The 21,517-nt window shown below is 43.0% G+C and overlaps 1 protein-coding gene across 1 annotated transcript in view; it reads left to right on the top strand.

The window, feature by feature from the left end:
• Positions 1–13,557, top strand: part of ASB18 (ankyrin repeat and SOCS box containing 18) — a 33,093-nt gene extending 19,536 nt beyond the window's left edge. The window contains 6 exon segments of the mRNA XM_025167510.1: positions 5,084–5,481; positions 5,484–5,540; positions 5,543–5,586; positions 7,517–7,621; positions 13,379–13,445; positions 13,448–13,557. Coding sequence (XP_025023278.1) covers positions 5,084–5,481; positions 5,484–5,540; positions 5,543–5,586; positions 7,517–7,621; positions 13,379–13,445; positions 13,448–13,557 — 781 coding nt within the window.
• Positions 13,558–21,517: the final 7,960 nt, after the last annotated feature.

The raw sequence follows: 21,517 nt of genomic DNA, 5'->3' as shown, positions 1-21,517 counted from the left end.
GTCACAAATGCTGAAATAAAGAGGCTCATAAATCAGCTAAGGCCTGGTAAAGCTCCAGGCAATGACTTCATCACGCCCGAAATACTACGCGACAATTTGGAATGATGGACCCCTGTTCTTGCTTCCCTGTTCACCTATATTGATCGCACTGCACAAATTCCAGAGGACTGGGGCCTAGCTATCATCATGCCTATCTATAAAAAGGGCACCCAAGACCTGCCTGCTAATTATAGGCCCATTAGCTTGTTAAGCATAATAAGTAAGTTCTTTGCCAGACATTTATACAATAAATTTATTTATACAATAAATTAGTTGACTGGATTGACTCAGAGCATATATTGGCAGATGAGCAAGCAGATTTCAGGTCCAGCTATTGTATCTATGGACATGCCCTTATACTTCAACATCTGGCCAAAAAATATACTTCTAAAACAGGTTCGACACTATACACTGCTTTTATTGATTTTAGGTCTGCATTTGATCTGGTTCCCAGAGCAAGGCTTTGGTCCAAGCTCCTCTACACTACCATTGATAGACAGTTACTGTTGCTCATGCATAATCTCTATAAGAACTCTAGAATCAAAGTTTGATGCAGTATGCAAGGCCATCACACAAATGAGATTCCAACTCACAGAGGAGTGAGGCAGGGTTGTATTTTAACTCCTCTGCTGTTTAACCTGTATATATAATGAATCAATTAGAACATCACCTCCAAAACTGGCAAACAGGCATATTGCAACTTTGTTGTATGCAGACGACATAGCACTCCTATCATAAATGCAAATTGGACTTAAACAAACCATGAGTGCCCTGACCAGTTATTGCTCTGAGGAAGCATTTGAAATCAATTATAGCAAGACCAAGATTTTGGCCTTTGCAAAGAGATCTAAACTGCACATCTGGAGGATAAATGGCCAGAATATTGAACAAGTAAAATCCTTTAAATACTTGGGCATGGTTTTTCATGGCTCCACTAAATGCAGCACGCACCAAAATTATGTTATACAAAATGCCCAAAAAACAGTGGCTGCAATCCAATCTTTTCATTTTACCAGAGGAGCACAGCATATCCCAGCAGCACTGAAGCTATACTCAGCTAAGGCTCGCATACAATTACTCTTTGGTGCCCAGGTAGGACCTTATTCTTCCTTTACTCCTCTGGAAAGGGTTCAATCCAAATTCCTAAGGGCTATATCCCAGGTAGCCCCTTGCATTCCAAATGTAGTATTAAGGAGGGAAGCAGGGTTATCCAAAGTTGAAACAGGTGCATGGATTTGTATTACAGCACATTGGCTGAAACTACTGTTTTTCCCTATAGGTTTGGGTTCTCTCCTTATTAAGGATAATTATAAATCAGCATGGTCCAGGACTATCCTACAAAAACTCCAACTTATTGGCTTTTCTAGGGAGGTGTTCCTAATGATGGGCTATGAGCGTGCACTCAGTGAATTTAAACAGCGTATCAAAGACCTGGAAGTCCAGCAGGGCCAGTCTGCTCTACCTAAGAATGTTTTTTTGAGTAGTCAAGCCTTTTTTTATAAGCCAGTGAGATACCTAAATTACATCACTGTCTCCAAATTTCGGAGGGCACTAACTGTAGCACGCTGTAATGCTCCCCCTACAGCAGTTTTGGAGGGCCGATACAAAAAATTGCACATGAGCTGAGACTGTGCCCCTGTGGACAAGGGGCTCTTGAAACTATAGCACGTGTCCTGCTATACTGTATTTTCTATAAGGACTCACGAACCCATTTAATAACTCCTCATCTGGTAAAATATCCAGGAAATTGTTATCTTTTTTATGTGCAGCTGTTGTTATCTGATCAGAATGATTTAGTCTCCCTGAACGTAGCTAAATTTTGTTATACTGTTTGTAAAATTAGGCAGACTTTGACTGCCCATTGATGATCCCACCAATCTGTAAATATATTTTTATGTTTTGTTTCATTTCATTTTAATGTATTCTAAATGCATTTAATGCATCCTTAATGTACCTTTATTTGTAACTCTGGTCTGTGACTGTAATAAAGAAATCAGATTTGATCTGTGTTATTGCTAGCATATGTTTTTGAAAATAAAGATTTGTTGGAAAAAATTGTGATTGAAAAACCAGTCTTTCTGGAAAAAGTAATTTCATATACATGTAGGCCTAAGTACATTTGTTTTCAATTTTTCATTGTAATTTTTGTCACCGGTGCCAAGAAAGTTAAACAGTGTGTTCTCATTTCTCCCCCATTTGTCCTCCTTTCCAATTGTCCATGTCCTCCTTGTTCTGATATCTAGTAACCCTATCTAACAGGGACCCTCAGCCACTCAAATGAAAATATTATTCCCCAAATCTCCTTAGATTTCATACAATATTGACAGAATTGTTATCTTGTGAGATTTCAGGCATTTGGGGGGACATCTGTACCATTAGATAAGATCACATCACTTCTTAATGCCAAGGCCCCAAACAGACATAGGACAGTAAGCACATCTTGCCTGGACAAAACCTAATATTTGTCCCTGGGTAGCAGCTTTTTCCACCTGACATTGTTTAATGGAAGCACTGAACCTGGAGCTCAGGCATGCAAAGCTAGGGCAAAGATCCAGAGAACCACTGAATAGCAGTAAAGAGATGTGAAAAAAGTAACACTGTGCTGCCATCTGCTGCTCACCTGGATTCTTCAGCCCCAATATAGGAGCCAAATATAGTACATGAGTGGGTAGGGCACAAAGATGACTTAGAGCAGTAGTACTTGAACTAGGGTAATTTGGGCATATTTGCAGCCATTTGTAATGGCTTGTTTGGGAGTCAAGGATCTGCCACTGCTAAGACTTGTGTAAACCAACAAAGCTTTTTTTGGGGGGGGGTGATTACATTATTTGAGAACGAGAAAAGGTCAAACAATTTAAGAACCACTGGTTTAGAGTGTCTGCCTTGTACAGGCATTGATTTTTCAGCCCAGATGTGATATAAGGCAGATACTTTAAGTTACGTGGGAGCCTGCTCACTCATACTAAACATTCCTTAAGACTACAAAGAAATTAATCTTTACAAGGGGAATATTTGCCATTATGATTCTATAGGCCTTTATCTGCCATTTCCTGTCCTCTTGTCCTGCAAGTGTTTCATTGTAGTCTAGATCATGCATTGCATAGATGCAGAACATTTACTTCCTTGGGTGACAATGACTCAGGACCTTTCTCCACTGCCAAGTTGAAGTGCTACTCATCCATCCTTGAGTTGGCAGAAAGTCATACCAGTGTGAAATGTGTTGCCACCATTGCTGATCCCTATCCTGACTCTATTGAATCTGTTCCAACTCACTGTCCTGATTATGTGTGCAGGGCATGACAGGTCAAGTTTTCCAGCTTTGCTGCCATCCCTTCTGCATGTCAATAACCACCAACAAAAAGATCTGTCAGTCAGGACACAACAGCAAGAATGTAAGTCCTTGCAGGACTCAGTTCGTCCTCTCTTCTGTTTCTCTTCCTACACTCCGTTCTAACATAATCTGAGCTGAATAAAGTAAAAAATAACTAAAACTCAGGGAACTTAATCATAAGCAACATTTTTACCTAGGGTATCTCCAGCTTAGCACTGATGTGTCCATTCCTTTAGGGAGACAGTAAGAGAATGGCAGCAGATCATGCCGACAAGGGACTCCAGAAGGGCACACCTGCCTCAACTTGAAATAGCTCAGAAGTGCTCATGACCACTAATAGGTGGCAAAGCAGAACAGATTTTGCACACTTTGCAGCTCTTGTTGGATGTTGTTGGCTTAAGGAGGGAAATATTACAGTACTGTAATACCAATAATGCTAAGGATGAGTTAAGCCTGTATCACTCATGCACTGGGTGCAGATGAAGGCAACGTCATGGGGTATGGCAGAAAAAAAAATGTTGCTAGGGCATATTTGTGCTGTGATTAGGTATAAGTGGGCAGACTGTCCAGAGCCCACTGTTTAAACTGTGTGCAGCACAAGGGTGCCACATGAAGGGGAGGGCACCAGTTACAAGACAAAATAAATGATTTTAATAGTGGACAAATGCACCTGTGTGCAGTTGAAATATGGAAAAAAATGTTTGTATGCCAGCCACGTCCCTGTAAGTGGGGTTGCAGAGATGTGGCAGCAAAAGAATTTCAGTTGGTATCATTGTTCTATGAGCTTCTGTGCAAAAGGTTTTTTGACCCAACAGCCAAATTAACTCCAGAAAGGGAAAAATTCTCATCTCCTATCAGCTGCTAATCAAAGATAATTTTCTCTGGTAGTAAGAAGTGCTAGTCGATCAGGGCCTGGGAAAAGAGTTACGGGAGCTCTATGGAAAGGGATTCAGGTGTCTCTAAGGCGCTTGCAGGCCAGTTGGGAACTTTCCCTGGCTCATTTTCCATGTTAGTGGAAAATTTCCTACAACCCTAACTTAGTCTAAGCAAGCACCCTGGGACATAAAATACACTCTTGGATTTCAGCATCTATACATGAACGTACAGTAGGTTTATGAGAAAATATGCCCGGCCCACCAGATCTAGTAGAGAGGACATGCTCCAGATCCTTTTTATTAAACAAAGCCATCTTCTTGGAACCTGAAGTTGTGCCTTCTCAGGAACAGCATCCTCCTGGAGATTCGGATGGCCCCAACCCTGTTAGCCTTTCACAAGGCATTGAAGACCTGGCTGTTTGGATCAGATGGGTAGATGAGCTCTATTACTATTGATAGTGAATGGACTTAACTGTTTATCCTTGAGCACTGGGGGGCTACGTTTGGTGGGTTTGTCTGCTTTAATCTTGTAAGTCACCCAGAGTCACTTATGTGACATGGATGGCTATATAAATCAGATGATAGATGATGATGATGATGATGATGATGATGATGATGATGATGATGATGATGATGATGATAGAGATGGATGGATGGATGGATGGATGGATGGATGATAGCTATCTTGCATTAAATTGGAAGACAGCTCTTCCACATGTAGGAGAAGCCTTTTGCTCCTAGAATGGCACCCAAGCCATAGAACAGGAAATAAATGTTACATTGGTTCAGTTTCCTTTCTCACAGATACAGTATAATGATAATGTCCCTGCTTTACAAGTGTGCCAAAGCTTTGGTCAGATTTTGTGCCCCCGGTGAATCTTCCAAGCACAGAGCTCCAAGAAACATCCCTTCACATAGCAGCTAAGCATGACTTTTATGATCACATGCATCTGTATTTGAGCCATGGCACTATTGTGGATAAAAAAAACAGCATGCAAGAGACAGCACTCAATGTAGCTTGCAGAAAAGCAAACAAAGCAAACAACCAAGACAGCTGCTTGCAAGTTTGCAAGCTGCTGCTTGGATATGGAGCAGATGCAAAGACTGTAGATGAAGAACTGAAGACTCCTCTGCACAAGGCTTGCAGGAACACTCACCGGGGCTTGGTCCTGCTCCTTCTGCAGAGGGAAGCTGATGTCAATGCAGTAGATTACAATGGGGCATATCCAATGTCCTGCACCTACAGACTGTGTTTTCTCACAAAGAGCTGAAGCCACATCTCACAGTGCAAACCTTGCTAACCATGGCTCTCAAAAAATATGACCAACAGAGTTTGTCAAGGTATTTAAACTCAAGGATAAACATTATTTAGGTTTATGTTTTTACTGTCTGAATTAGCTTTAAAATTCTGCACCTCCATTTAAATCCTTCCAGAGAGCAGAGCAAGGAAAGGCATCTGCACTGTAGAGGTCCCAAAGCCAGTAAGTCCTGGATAGTGGCTGACCAGCGGCAGGACTTTCCTCTCCTCTCCTCTATATCTCTCCCATACAGAGAAAGAATAAGAGAAAGAGGGGGATCAACCCATGGTAACAGGGAGAAGTTTCCTCTAGTACGGTCCCATGTCACTGTATTAGTTTCCTCTAGTACGGTCCCATGTCACTATCTTTTAGCTGCACTGGAAATGTTTTTTTCTTCCTAGTATTTTTCCCGCAGGTACAGGGTACACTTTTTTCAGATCAACCAAATATTGATCCATTGATTACGACAGGAATTGACCAGCCGGCTTGTCTCCCAAGACTGACATAAGGGACTGAGAAAGAGTGACTGGCCCAAAGTCTCCCAGCCGGCTTTCATGCCTAAGGCAGGACTAGAACTCACCATCTCCTGGGTTCTAGGCCAGCACCTTCACTACTAGACCAAACTGGCTCTCTTTTAGCTGTACTGGAATGATCAGGCCTAAAGGAGACAGTAAAAGACACTCATGTTCAACATCTCTAATCTGCAGGTTAAACTTTTGTTTTAAATAATTATGTGCAAAATGGCCCTCTAATGGCATGACATTTGCAAGGTTTGTAATAAGCATCATTTTAATGATGTGGAAACCTCTGATCCAAACTTTGCTTTTTAGAACCTATATCTTGACTAATGAGGAACTATCAAATAGGTAGGTTGTACTAAGAACTGTTTAAATAGAGAATAATAGGGGTACATTTATTTAGAAGCACCCCTGTACTCATTCCCCAGACAACTAACAGTAAAGGACTGGATTAGAGCTGGGGAGATCCAGATTCAAGTCCACCCTTGACCCTGGAAATTCAAGGAGTTGTTGTGGGGATAAAGTGAAGGGACATTCCCAGGCAAACTGTTTGAAGCTCCTGAAGAAAAGGATTGAATGTGATTCTTTACAAAAGTTAATTTAAAAAAATAAAATTGATAATTTTTTTCACAGTTCTAGTATCAGATTTAAAATAAGCAGGCACAGCCTGCAAAGAACTTAGTCTTCATACCACTTTCCTTTCTCTCACACATTATAAATTAGATGCACAAAAGAGAGAATCCGACATATTCCCTATGGCCCAGCACATATTTAACACTGATGTAGTTTGATTTAATCATGGTCTGGCATTATATCTGTACTACTACTAACCAGGCTTAGTTATACTGTAGATTGCCCATTTTAACCAGGTCTGGAAAGAATGGGCCTGCAGAGGCTTGCATAATCTCTTTAAATTAAGAGAGGTTGTAGACTGAATCGTGATTAGCATCAGGGCAGTTAATAAACTTTCATGGAAAAAACCTATCCAGGTGGTCACTAAGAGTCAACAATGACATGATGGCACATAATCAATCAGATAATAAACTTAAATTGTAATTGTAGCAAAAAGGCAAGACACAGAGAATTAATCTCAGGGAGAAGAAAGGAGCAAATCTTAAATTTGGCTCCTGATCATCGTTGTAGTAGTTGTAGTAGTGATAGCACATATTGCCGTGGCTATGCTGAAACATGAAACATCAGCCTGAAAGGCTCCCAGAATGGTTTACAGTATGATAAAAATCAGACAGTTCCTGTCCACAGATGTGACACAGAAGAAAAAGATGCGGGGGCACCAGTTCTTAATAATTATGATTAATATGCGTGTAACAAAGATAGGAAAAACAAGTATCACTGCAATCTACGTTTCTCTCACTTCTGGCTACAGGATGGAACAAAAAACAAATATTCATTTAATCACTGGTATGTGCCACAATCATCTAAGGTCTTCCCTCCTATGTGCTGAAATCTTGTGCCCCAGTGCCTGAAATGCTTTACAATTCCTACCCTCATCTGCCTATCTCAAAAAATTAGGTGAACGTTATTCCAAAGGAAGATTTTCAGGTAAGAGCTAATGTTATGGCAACCATGTATCTTGCACTGTTTTGTTCTTGGGAACATCTTTGATGTTGTGCCCAGAAATGCAGAGTGAGACTGGGTTAAATCAGTCAAAAGAAGGACATACTCTGCATATTGCCAGGAGAATCTTCTCAAAAGGATCTAACAATGCATTGTGAGTCAGGCTAAGAGATTGTTTTCATTAGCTTTTACCTATGCTTAAATGGAAATGCCATTTATTCACTCTGTATCCTTATGGCAATGATGTCTGACTTTTGCCACTGACATATGGACCATGCTTCACTCACAAATAACATATTGGACTGCATCTACTGCCTCGAACAAGCTTCTACTTCTATAGCACAGCTTGTCTGTTCTCCTCTTGTTCTCAGACCCCAGACACTTCCCAAATACTCCCTAAAGCAGATTGGATAGGGGAAGGGGTATCCACAAGGTATGGTAAAAAAAAAAAGTCATAATTATGACTATGATGGCATGATTGAAGCTATGTCTGTTTTTATATACACACCATCACAATCACCATCTTGACTTTTTTTTAACAACACTCTGCAGTCATGCCTGGATAGGGGTATTTGAGAAATTCTACTTTGCTGGCAGACACTGCAGATAGAGGGAAGGGAGTCATCCCTTCTCTGGCACTTTCATGTTGCAGAGCTAGCAGCAGGTTGTAGAACCTGTATTCTCTCAGTAATTTTTTTTTTAAAACAGCCTGATGTTATTGAGATTTGGAATATGAACTCTCAGATTTTGTAATCCTGAAAAAATGTTTACAAGCCAATGTACAATCCTACCATTAGTAACAATATTAATCACCTATTTTTGCCCAATTTAGTAATTTTGCACTTTGGAATTCTTAGCAACAAGTAAAATCTAATTTACATGTAAGTCAAAAATTGCCAAGCATGTCCAAAAGTCATATTTTATTTCGAAAGGGAAAAGTTATTTTTAAAATGAGAGGGATAGATAAAATGGAATTCGAAAGAGACAGACAAGAAAGTCAGATCTCTCTAGAACACTTGAGAGCTATTCAAACCACAGTAATAGAAGCTCAGCTAATACAGACATTTTAGCTTAGAAATTATCCATGCAGTCACCAATATGGCTAATGAGCAGTTTCAAGAAAGTTGTTTAAGAAATAACGCCTTCCTTCATAAAATGAGATCACAAGCTTGTATAAAAAATGCAAAAAAAAGAAAAAAGCCTGGAAGGAGCATATTGTTAATAAATTAAGGACTGATAATGTTTAAGTATCAGGAAATAATCTGGAAAATAGAAGAGAATGAGAAGCTGAATGAATTGTGTTTTTCTTTATTTTAGAAGAAATAGGGCAGATTCTAAAGCAGAATTCTTGATCCAGACAATTCTAATTTTGAAGTGGATCTGGATAACCAAAACAAGGGGTAATTTACCAGAGGTGGCAAAAGCTATGGCTCCTGAGTTCTGGTGTACTGCAAATGGTACTGCAGCAACCATGACAAAAAAAGGAAAGATAAATACAATTAATGTTACTGTACTGCCACTGTAATAAAGCTGAACAAAGACTCCCCTGGCCATGGTTTCCACCTGTGCATCCAGTAATAGCTGGAGTCCTAAAGAACTCCAGAGCCACAGACCTAATCCTTCATGGTGAGTGGCATCCATCCAGTTAGTTGTCACTCATCCAGGTAGTTGGGTCCATTGGATACCAGAGAATTTCGGGATAAAAAGCAATTCCATCTTGCTAGGGTTCAATCTAGAGCTAGAGCTCTCATAGTGGCTTCATGTGGGTGAAGTAGAGAAGAGAGAATTGAGCCCTGCAGCCTCCCACACTCACTGCCCAACAGTGCTCCCCATTCCAAGGCTTACAGGCAGTCCAGAAGGACACCATGTTGATGGTAATGAATGCTGCTGAGAGATCTAAAAGGACTCGGAAGGGTGCACTCTCCCCATCCAAGTCCTGACAAAAGACATCTAGTGACTAAACCTAAACCCTGATTGATGGTTCCAGGTAACAAATTTCCTGTAGGGCATTTTGTAACCGAAGCTTCATCATCTTCTTAGCAATGTCCCTCTAAAATAGGAAGGCTGGAGACTGCATGCCAGTTGTTTGAAATTGCTGGATCCATGGAAGACCACCTCCTCCTTCAAGGCATTTGTCAGAACCCCTCTCCTAGTAAGGCATTAACTACTCCCCCGATCCAGCAACTGAAATCTCTTCCCACCTGACAAAGAAAGCCAAAGACAAAGGGAGGAGCATGGGTCCCATTCAAGGTGACAGTGCTCATTCTAGACAACACTCTACTTCATCAGAGTTCACAGTGTGAAAAGACCCACATCACATTGCAAGGCATCGCCACTTCAAACCCCATCCATGTGAGTCAAGACTTAGGCAAATCTGAGTAGTTTTATCAGCACAATGTTGTGATGTATCATAGTGGCTCAGTGGCGGTTCTTCCTGTACATCCTTCCCTAAAAAGAACTTTACTACCTTGAACAGGGCTGCTGGGTAATAGCTGTTGGCGTAAGAAAAACAAAAAAGTATTGATACTTTGCCATCCTTTTCATCAGAGAGTGCCCAAACATGGGCTTTTACTCATGCTCAGTCAAATTCACTTTTTGTCCTTCAGGCATCTCTTATTGCTGCTTCATCTTCCAGAGCTCCTCAGCAAACCAGGAATACACTAGGAAAGATTGGAGGCCACCAGCGGTGAGTCACATCAACCACTCTGTTACCTCCTGATTCTAGAGGGCAACCAGATAACCGAATTGCTGCCAGGTCATTGGCAAAATGTCCAAGCACTCAACAGAATCCATCTAGGTCCACAAGGCACCTCAAGCAGACCATCGTGATCATCTGGGGGCAGCAAAGGAATAATAGTGCTGTCCTCCATGATCAGATCACAGTACCACTCTAAAGAAAATCCTCCTCCTCCTCCATAATCTCCTCCTCCTCCTGTGAATAACTGGGACAAGCTCATGGTCATCATGAAAGCTTTGAATTCCTGTGTCTTCCCAGAGAATGGGGATTGAAATCCCCAAAACAAACAGTCAAGGGCATTCCTGAAAATTAGGTCCAGGAGCTCCGACAGAGGTTCCACTGAGTAACAGGGCATCCAGTACATGAGCAGGTTTCCCAGATTCTCTCTATAGCTAAGCTGCACACAAAAAGATTCACATCACATCATCTCAAGAGCAAGATCCCTGATTACCACAAGGCTATCTTCGAAATTACAATCACTATCACCCATCCCCAACCTTGGAATTGTAGTTGCTGTAGGACCCAAAACTTGGGAAAGAAAATCTTCAAGAAGGCCAGTGTAATGAATGGCCAACTAGAAAGATGATTGTGAAAGAAGGGGGAGGGGGGCTCAGTGCTCCTGTCATGCCCTTTGGCCTCTACTTCACTGTCTGGTTTGGTTCATCACAAATTACATAAAACTTTCTACTGGCAGCATCCATCTTCCTGAAGGAAAAAGTGGTTTTTGGCATCATCTTGGAAAATTAACAATGTAGCATTGTTGGTACTAGTAGGTACCAATAGGTACTGGAAGCTAGTAGGACCACAAGCTGGTCCTACTAGCTTCGAGACATGTTAACCAAGGAACACCATTCCTGTTTCCATTTGAGATGATGGAACAGATGCATCAATCTTCTAATTCAAAAATCAATTTGATTAAAAATAAGAAAAAAGAAACAGAAAAAAAATCCTTTTAACATTAGGTAATCAAATGATAGAATAAATTATTTTTCACTGATAAAATCACAAACGTCTTAAACATCAGTTGGTCACAACATGCAATGGGGAGACAGGTAAAGATTCAGATGAGCAGGATATAAGGTTCATGATGTACCAAATATACACAAATGGAGTTAGTACAAAGACAATAAACTTCAGATACAGAAATCAGAAGTTAATTCCTTGAAACAATTAGCAAACACATTCAGAATCCACAAAACTCTTAAAACAAAGGAGTCTGACCACCGATCCTTGCTTACAACTTTTACCTTACCTCAGAGAGGTACCTCACTTCTCCACTAGCCTTTCCTAACGAATTCATGACTCCCATAGAGGACATCCTTCAACCAAAGTTTTAGGAGCACTTCCACTGAGCTCCTGTTGACTCCCTAAGAAATGTTTGGATTATAGTTTGGCATTTTATCTCACTTCTGCCTCAGGGACATTTAGCTCTGCTCTTAGCACAGGTCCCAGACAATCTCGTCTTGTCTTTCCCTCCACCAACTCCACCCAAGCAGGCTTTTCCTCTGCTCCCTGAAGATTGCTTGGCTCCAATTTGCACCATCCCTCACCTCCAGGTCCAGAGAAGATTAACCTAGAGCAGCTGCCCTCCCACTTAAGCATTGCTTAGCTCTCTGCTTTTTCTGGAAAGTAGCTCACCAAAACCACATGGGTGTTTCCAGTCAACATCTGGCTTGGGTCTTTCTGCACTTTATTAGATGTTCTTTCCCATGCAATCTCCCAGGAAAAAAAAGTCTTCCTGAACCAGCAAGGGCAAGGCTGAGAGGAGTCTCTTTTGCCTTACCTAGGCAAGTTTGGACTTGTTTCCCTTGCTTGTCCATGTGTTCCCCCACCATGGCTTTTATATGAATCAGTCTTGAAGTCATGATGGACTCACCTGTCTGCTCAGTCATCTGGGTTTGTATACTGAGTGAACAGGGGTTTTGCTTATGTGCATCTCAGGCTGGATTGAACATGGAGAAGGGAAGGGCTCACCTTGCCTTAGCTGAGTGAATGAAGTTTTGGCCAATCAGATTTTGGTAATACATGCCAGGTTCACCCACTCATCCACTATTAGATCATGGATTAATGCTTTTTTTTTTTTTTTTTACAGACAGTCCTGGTGTTTTATCAATAGCACTATGAGATTAAGGTTACCAGCAGTCTGGCCTCCAGGACCCAGGAATGAGGCTGTTAGGCAGCAATTAATTAAAAAATCTGCATCCAAGTAGGGAGTAGGCAAAATGGCACCCTGTTCCTAAAGTAATAAAATCAGGAAACAGTATGTCCAGGTGAAAATCCTTGTCAGAAAACATAACATATTCATTGGTGATAGAATTAACAACACACAGCTGTCCAATTTTGGGTCTCTTTGCCTCTTCAAATTGGTCTTCTGGGCAACACAAGGCTAAGAGTTTCTTGAGAGAATGCTGGGCCCATTTTTAAAATATAAATCTAGCATTATTTCAAAAGAGTGCTAATCTCATGTATGTCTGACTGGCACTCTCCAAAGCATTAGTCAAGTTTTATGTGGGTAAATGTATCTGTGGAAGCCAGGCGTCCTGGCTCTCGTGCAGCACAAGCCTTATTGGGCATGGAGGGCGATGTCCAGCAACCAACTTCATTGCTAGACCATGTGTGCAGGAAAAAGTGTGTCAGAAAAGGGAAAACTCTTATTTTAAAACTGGAAGAGCTAAAGAAAGCCTTGCCTCTGCTGTGGGCTGGTATTCCCTTAGATGAAAGTAATATCAGAAGGACATATCTACAAATCCTAACAAATATCCTTGTCTGAAATCATATAAATCATAAATCAGGAAGGGGTTTTGATGAACTAAGGCAAAAAGTGGTAAAAAGTGCTCTAGACCTCCCATTTACAATCCTCCCATTTATAAATACAGTCTGAAAATTTAACTCTTCCTCAAAAAAATTAAATTGACATCACCTTCAGTTAACCAATACTGACTACTGTTTCTTTAAACTTTTTGAATGTGTCAGATGACATTAACTGACTTTCCCTTTTCTTTCAGTGGCATCTACTTTTCTGTGAGTCTTTCCTAAATCAGAGGTACAAAGTCCAGAGTCTGCAACATCTGTGTCCCTGGGCCATCAGTTCAGCAGTCAGTGCCAATCCTTCATCCCTTTACTGCCAGTCCCCAAAGTGCTTCAGAGCCACCTGCTGCTGGAAGCTAATGGAGTGCTCTTGTGAAAATCCAGCATCAAATCTCCCCCTTCTATCTTGGCTTGGTAGATCTATCTTGGCATGATAACTGGGTTGCCATTTTGCTTTTCAGTACATATATGATTTCAGAAGAACATTAACATGAGCATAGTTTTTATAACAAGCTGCAGCTTGTTATAATCTTAGCATTTAAGCTTAACACTTCTGTAAGACTTAACTTGTAAATCTTTTTACATGTTTTTCAGTTTATTGCTTTAGAGTTTTCTTCTTGCAGATCTATTAGAATTTAAATAGTATAAATGATACATCATGTAGAAAGTTAGAAACCTTTGGATAAAAGCATTTCCAATGAAATACCAAACTTGGATAAAAGGTCAGTGATGATGGAATTAATAAACTGGCTAGAATTTGATTTTACATGGATAATAAAGTGTGAAAGTACCATTTTCCTTTAAAATAAAAATTCAATGCTTTAAGTGAAACTTCATCTAATGGTGTATACATGTCAGGGTTTATAAAAGAAGCCTGTTTATTTCCCAGTCATGCAGGGTTTTGTAGCCCAAGAGGGCCCTCAAATGGTATTCCGGACAAACCACGCTCAAATATTGCACCAGGGAGCTAGTTGAGGATGAAGCTTTTATAAGACATAATGCATTTTCCCTAGCCTAGCAGCAACCAATCAGTCACTAGCATGGAGGCATGCAGCTAATGAAAGTATGTGAAGAGGAGGCAAACCTCTCACCACTCCACTGCTTCCCTTGGCTGTGCATCTGCAAGACAACCAATTGCTGTCATGTATTACACTTGAAATGGCGCCTGAGTGACTGGAGTTCTGCTTCAGCACACACAATTCACGATGGAGGCTGGTCAGAGGTAGCCAAGAGTTGGATGGTGCATGATGATGAAAAGTTGTCAGTGATGGTAGCAAAGAATTGGTGGTGATGGCCAGGTGAGTCAGAAGAAAGAGATGGAGAGTGGTTAGGGGAAAAAGATAGACAGGAAGGGGGGAAAGATTGGTTGGCAGTGGTGAGAGCAAAAGGATAGGGAGGCAGGCAAGAAAAGGGGGTTGGGTGAAATCTTGCTTAGAATGATGCTATAGTGCATATAGCAGTCTCAGCACCAGCAGCGTCACTCTGAAGTGTCTGAGCCTGATTGAGAATCAGAGAATGACAAAACTAAATATTAAAGTACTTCTGCAGTAGCATAAGGAGGCACTTTTTTAAAGTGGTTATTGTAATTAGACACGCATTCTCAAAATGAGTTTAATTTATGCTAATCAGTAAAATGTAGTGCAATGGGTTACAAAGGCAGCATCTCAAAGCTTCTGGAGTGCAACAGAATGAGAATAGTATTGCCCAAGGAGGAGGCGAACCTCAGAGTTCTACACCACTCTCCATAAAGGGCATAAACCAAGCATAAACTTCCCTGCTTGGATAGGCCACCAGCTCGCCAATTCCGCTGCTGCCATAACACCTTGGAACTTCATGAAACAAAATGTCTTGCTTCTGAGCTTTTTTCCGCTACTAAGTTTACATTACCTGCCCATTCTTTGATCAGCACAAAACAATGCAAGCGTAAAAACTGCTCCTCTTATTGCTAACAATTATCCTGCCTGTATTCTGAGTCACTGCCAATTGCTGTTGCCCCAGCTTGTGGAAGCGTCATTTGTTTTCGGCAAAGGAATTGGGCCTTGCTACCATCCCTCTCGGCCAGTGGGGAAAACATCCAGCAGCAGCAGCACTGGGCCTGAGCTTCGTCTGTCCTTTCTCCCATTTGTCATCTCCCAAGTTAAAATAATGTGAAATAAAGAAAGGTACAAAAAGACGCCAGGACAGAAATAACTTAGAGAGGAGCGGTGCAGATCCCACCACAGTTGTGCATCCAGCTAGGTCCTGCTGGGGGCGGGGAGAACTCAAAGTGAGCAGGTGCTGGGAAAATCCCTCTCTTGCTTCATGAGGAGTGGTGGGGAAAAAACTAGAAATAAACACAAGTGTGTCTCTCTTTTTCCCCAGATGAAATAGTAGAGATCTGTTCTGCCTCCTCTTTCTTGGTGAAAACCTGGAGAGAAGTTGGTGTGAAAAAAAGGGCGATGGACATCAAAGGAATTCAGGCACCACAATGCTGGTGGAGAGGGCAAAGGTGGAGATGGAGACTGGCTAGTGACCACGGAGGAGAGCGCGGGTTTATTTTATGTATTTATTCTACACCCTGCCTTTCATTCAGGAACTCCAGGTGCCCTATGTAGCGCTCCATCCTTCTGTTCTTCCCCACCCCTCCGGCGTTCGTTCAGCGCCCCCTCACTCGCACTGCAGGTGACGCCACTCTCGCGAGACAGAAAAAGCCGCCGCCACGGCCCCTCGTTCGACCGAGGATGACAGCCAGGGCGCAGCAAAAGGGGCGCCAAAAAAAGACCGTTTCGTGGTCTTCTGTTCGACAGCTACGCCCAAAAGCCCGCCAGGGGAGGGCTTCGAAGAGGGCTTCTGCCAGCCTTCTAGAGCCCAGCTAAAAAGTCGCCTTCCTGGGTGGCTAGAACCCCACTGTGCCTTGGCCTTAGCGGGCTCCCAATTAAGGGCATAGCGAGACGTGAGGGCTCTTCTGGACAATGCCCGTCGACAGCCATAAAGGGCCTCGAAAGGCGCCGCCCCGGCGTCCTCTGCTGCCCGGGCTGGAGAGAGCGCTTCAAGCAGCAGCAGCTGCTGCTGCCTTGACTGGCTCTGGCGGCGAGAGGAGAAAAGGGAATCCGAAACGAAACGCAGCGCCTCGTTTCAGGTTCTTTCATTGGCTCAGCGCCTCGTTGTGGCGCAAATCCCTAGGGAAGGGCTCGTTTCTCCCCATTGGCGCAAGCCTCGCCAACTTGCACCAAGAGGGCGTAAAACTGGGGCAGTGGCTCTGCGGAAAGGAACGCAGAGGGCAAAGAGATTTGCAGGAAACCGAGCACCGCTTCCTTCAGATTGCACGTTGCTCGTGTTTCCTTCCAGTTCAATTAACGAGACAATTAACCCTGCTGTGAGCACACGACGCAATGGGGTAAAACGAGCAGAGACTTAAAAACCCAGTTCGTGCGCCTGCCTTTCCTTGCTGTGATGTTTTGTGAAATATGGCAGTTAAGTTGCTCTCACCGAGAAGTTGACTAAGCTGGCCAGTCTGCTGGAGGATGCCAACGAAACTCAGCAATTCTGACCCTGAAATGGACGGCTCTTCTGCATGGCAGCCCGAAGGCGCTGCTATCCAGCGTGGGAGCGGGCAGAAAGCGCCGCCGGCTGAAAGGAGCGTGAGTGGCCCTTCCGACCTCTGCTCCGCCCGACCAGCAAAGTTGACATTGGCGGCAGGCCCGGGAAGAGCAGTGGTTTACCCCCCAATAAGTGACAGGGAGTCCCAATAAAAGGAAGGGATTCCGGTTTTCGCCTTCCCAAAGGAGAAAATGAGTATGAATGAACCCCGGTCTCGTATTTCCAAAGGCGGAGAGCCCACACTTCTTGCTGTTCCTTTTCGCAAGCAAGCCTTAGGGGCACCACCTTGGGCCCTGTTAGGGCCCAGGATGCCTGCTGCAAACTCCATGCCATCTTTGGCGGCATCTTTCATCCCCAACCGCCTCCGTCCGTGCCCCTCTCCCTCGTTCCCTTTGGAGCCTTATCCGCGGAAGAGACTTAGATGTCGGCGACTCCAGCTATCTGCACTCGTTTCTCCTGAGGACTGGACTGCTTTTGGAACTGCTGTCCTGGGGGAGGACCGCGCCTGCTTACCCCGCAGAAGAAAGCAAACCCCGGGTTTGGTGCTCAGGATCCGGCTAGCCGCGACTCTCATCTTGTCCCTTTCCCAGCCCCCCTGTAAAGCCCACTGGGGACTGGAACGAGCGCTTCAGCGGCGAGAGGGCCGTCTGGTTAACGAGCGTCGCTGCTCGGGGCCCTCCCAAGCAAACGGGACTTGCAAAGCAACCCAACGCAGACAATGCTGCGGCGATGTTTTCTTTCTTTCCTTTTTCAAGTCCTAATGAAGCTGCTTGCATGAACATTTCCAATCCCCCATGGCTTTAAATGAAATCAGAAGATAATCAGAAGCTGTGGAGGAGCGAGGAAAGGGAGTATTTACGGGCGGAGGCTGCGCAAAATTAGCAGAGAGGCAGCGGCTGCGGCTGCTATTGATGTCTAAAATGATGGATAACGCGAGAATGGCAAATATACTATTTGTCTAATGGCTCTGCAATTAAATTCCCCTGTAAATGACCCATGCCTCATTTCATCCTAATCTATGGAATTTTGATTGAATTCGTCAGCTCTAATTGAAAAATACGGCACTTTAATGTGCGCCTTGCAGATTCCGAACCGGAGTGGTTTTAATGAGCCCGCAGCCCTCTGCCCCGCAAAGCCTGGAGACTTTTAGGAGAAGGAATGTCTTTCTCACCTCGGTGGAAGACCGGGCTCCTTCCTTGGCTACGCCCGTGACAGACAGACAGACAGACAGACAGACCACACACCCCTTAAACCGTGCACTCGGGCGACTCATCAACCTTTCCAACCGCGAAAAAGACCCAAAGCCCATCTCGTCTTCATGCAAGCCTCGGTGCCGAGGACGGGGATCTGCTTCTCTCTCATTTCAACTCGCAACTCTCAAGGTGGTCTGAAAGGGGTTCCTTCCCCGTGCGGAGCCTATCAAGCTCCGAAAATCATGTCCCTATAGTGCCTGAATTTCTATCCAATCTGTTTCCCCATGTTTACCTCTATGTAACCCCTTTTTCTGTAACAAGAGATTCTGCCCATCCCTGACGACAGACTCTTAACTCTAGGTTTTCTATTGATACATTTCGTTTCGCTGCCCCTCCCCACTCCTCCCCTGCTTCATTGAGTTCAATGCAACGGGGATGTTTTTCGGAAGCAAATTCGAAGGTTTTTGTGTTCGCCCCTCCACCACGCTCCTGAAAATGAGGTTTTTAAAACAATGCAACCTCTTCGCCCACCCCACCCCACCCCTTGCCTGTTGCACCTCAACGTTTGAAAGACCCTCTGAGCCAAAGGGCTCCTGTGAGAGGCTTCTCCGAGCCTTCCTGCCCCGCCTTGTGAAGGAAAAGGCCCCTGGAGGAGTGGATGGGAATCCAGAAAGACTCCTTTCTTCTGAATGAACTTCCTTAGGATTACAGACATTTAGAGCATGTACAGAAGTAACCCCTGTTAAATTTAATGATTTAAAATGGTCTGTATCACATTTTCTGCCAAAGAAGCGCTCCCATCACATCCCCCCAAATGAAAACAATGGCCAACTCTCCCATCCCCTCCCCCCAATTGATAGGAATCTATCTGGCCTACAGAACTGTTGTATATGTATCTTCATTGTATATATTGGTTTATTCCAGTATCTGTATGCCACTTTGCAGTCCACAAAGTGCCTTACATAGGAAAGTCATAAATATAAACTGTTCATCATAAAATGGTCCTAAAACTCATTAATACAATCATAAACATAATCAGATATCAAAAACAGCTATAGAAGATACCACACAAAATACATTTAAAAGTCTATCCCTGTGCAGATCAGAAAAGAGGCTCACTGAAGAATGTGTGTATCTACCCAGCCAGGATCCTACAACCTAGTACAGAGGGCTGAACCCCAGAGCAATCTTCTTGCCTCAGGGGCCTAGCCCAGCCCTTCATTCTCTCTTTCTGTCATCATCATCCTTCACCTAAAACCTGGTGGTGTTCTTAGAAGCCAGAAGGCAAAAATCTTGCTGAGTACCAAGCATTGCTAAACATCAAAAGGTTGTCACAAGTCCTGCATCAGTGAAGGAAGAGGCCAGTATGGTGTAAGGTGTGAGTTAAGTAGTTAAGGACAGGAAGACCCAGGTTCAAGTCCACTGTCACTGAGCAAGCAAACAGGATATAAATCTAATAAATAAATACAAAAGTGGAAGGAGAAGAAGGGGTACAATAAAAAAAAATACAGGAGGTGGTATTTCAGTGCCAAAGAATGCTTTATTTGGGGAATCCTATTTTTAAAAAATTAGCAGCCCAAATCTGTAAAGCTTGTTGCACCTCTTCTTAATTTGCTTACAGATAATTTTTAATTTGAAATCAATATAGTGCAGGACTTTCTCTATTTGCATGAATGTCGAATACATGTTGTTAAGCTTTCTCCAGGTAAGCATTCGTGAGACTGCAAGTTCAACCATTTTGGCTGTTCTAGGATCCCAAATACTTAAACAGTAAAATATGTATCCTCAAGGGGCTTTGGAAATCTTGATTTGGGAATTCCGGCTCTCTGTGATGCAAGGAATAACAATGGTCATGGTAATTTAACTGCAATGGCAGTGGTGCAGTGAACTTCCTGTCGGCACTGCATGGGAAATCCAGTTTCAAAGCCAAAGGCAGCTCTGAAATAGATCCTGTTCCTCCAACTGAGCTTGTCTGGATCCTTGGTGTCTCAGCCAGATGACCTCTCTGGCTGAGTTGGTGTAGATTTTTTTGTTCTTCGTGCAAGGGCTAAACCACTCAGCAATAGGAACATCCATCTCCCCTTGCTGCTCATGATCTGAACATGGAGGAGGCATATGGTAAGAACCCAAACAACAGAGATCAACTTAGTTCTTGCCTCCAGAGACACCCTGATATCAGCAAATCTCTGTACCACTTACTTAAATCAGGACAAAAAAACTAGCTCCTGAAGTAATCACTCACTCATTCTGGATCCATAACTGCACCTGAATTTTTCTTCAAAACATTGCAATAGTTTGGTGTTACTAATACTTTGCCTCCCCAAGAACAGCACAGATAGGTCCCTTTTCATAATAAAAGGATTACTTTTTTCAGGAACCAATAAAGCACAAAGGAGATACATTTTTTTTCCTAATCAGATGTTCGGTATACTGTATAACATTGTTTTCTAAAGCTAAAAGGGCTTCAATCACTCACTAATTTGAAAATCAAACCATCTTCTCTTTCACACCCAAACAAAGCAAGGCAAAGGTGCATTTAAGGTACAAGGCATCCTTTTTTAAAATAGCTTCAATGTGACTGTGCTAGTCTATGGGGTTCTATGGCCAGGATTCAGGGCCAGAAGAGCTAGTGCTCTGCATCTAGAAGATTCCAGAGTCTGTCCTTGCCTCTCCAGGAAATACCAAAGTAGGAAAAGAACTTTTCTGAGAACCTAAGCAGCTACAGTTTACTCAAGCTGATCTCCAAGATCATGAAGGGTAAGACTGATGGGTGATTTGATATAGGGTAGCTTCCAGAGCCATTCCCTCTGACGAAATGCCAGTGGGACACAGTCTGGAAAATAGTGTCTAGCAATTGCGGGGATGGGGGTGTTGCAGTTAGAAAGACATCAGACAGCTATATTCCCATCCTCTTGTGCTGAGCATGGTTCAAAATTGAGTGTGGAATTTCTGATTTCAGATCTATGAGCTGAATCATCATGGTTAACTCTATGATTTACCTAGTGTTATTAAAATTAGACAAATTTAGTCCATCCAGCTTTCACTTATTTATATTCAAGAAAAAAAATAGAATATTTTGATGTTCAGAATTCCTGTAATGGTCTGGGTAATTGAAGTACAAAATCCTTCAAAGCACTGTTTTCTCTTAAACAAATGAATTATTTCCCTTCTCCAAGAGCTCCTTCTCCAGAACTTTAGGAGGGAGGTAATTGCTTTGCTTTTCAACTTCCAAAAAATGAACCGTGAATCATACTGCATAAAATGACTGATGTGAAATGTGTTCTGAAATCGACTGAGTTGGTGGAATTGATGGATGGATGGGTGGGTGGGTGGGTGGGTGGGTGGATTACTTACCTTTCCTTTCCTTCAGGAGCAAAAGGTGGTAGTGCTCCCTTTTCCTATTTTTCCCCACAGCATCAACCCTGTGAGGTAGGTTGGGCTGAGAGGGGGGGACTGGCCCAAAGTCGCCTAGGGGGGGGTCTGTAAGCTTCAGTGAGGATGGACTAGAACTTTGGTCTTCCCACTCCCAACATTATAACCACTGACATCACTCTGAAATCAGCA

The sequence above is a fragment of the Python bivittatus genome, unplaced genomic scaffold, assembly GCF_059951505.1.
Source record: "Python bivittatus isolate LINGU-HERP-01145 unplaced genomic scaffold, Pbiv_v1 ctg000020_np1212, whole genome shotgun sequence".
NCBI classification, from domain to species: Eukaryota; Metazoa; Chordata; class Lepidosauria; order Squamata; family Pythonidae; genus Python; species Python bivittatus.
The sequence above is the reverse complement of the archived record's forward strand: the minus strand, read 5'-3'. Positions and strand labels throughout refer to the sequence as shown.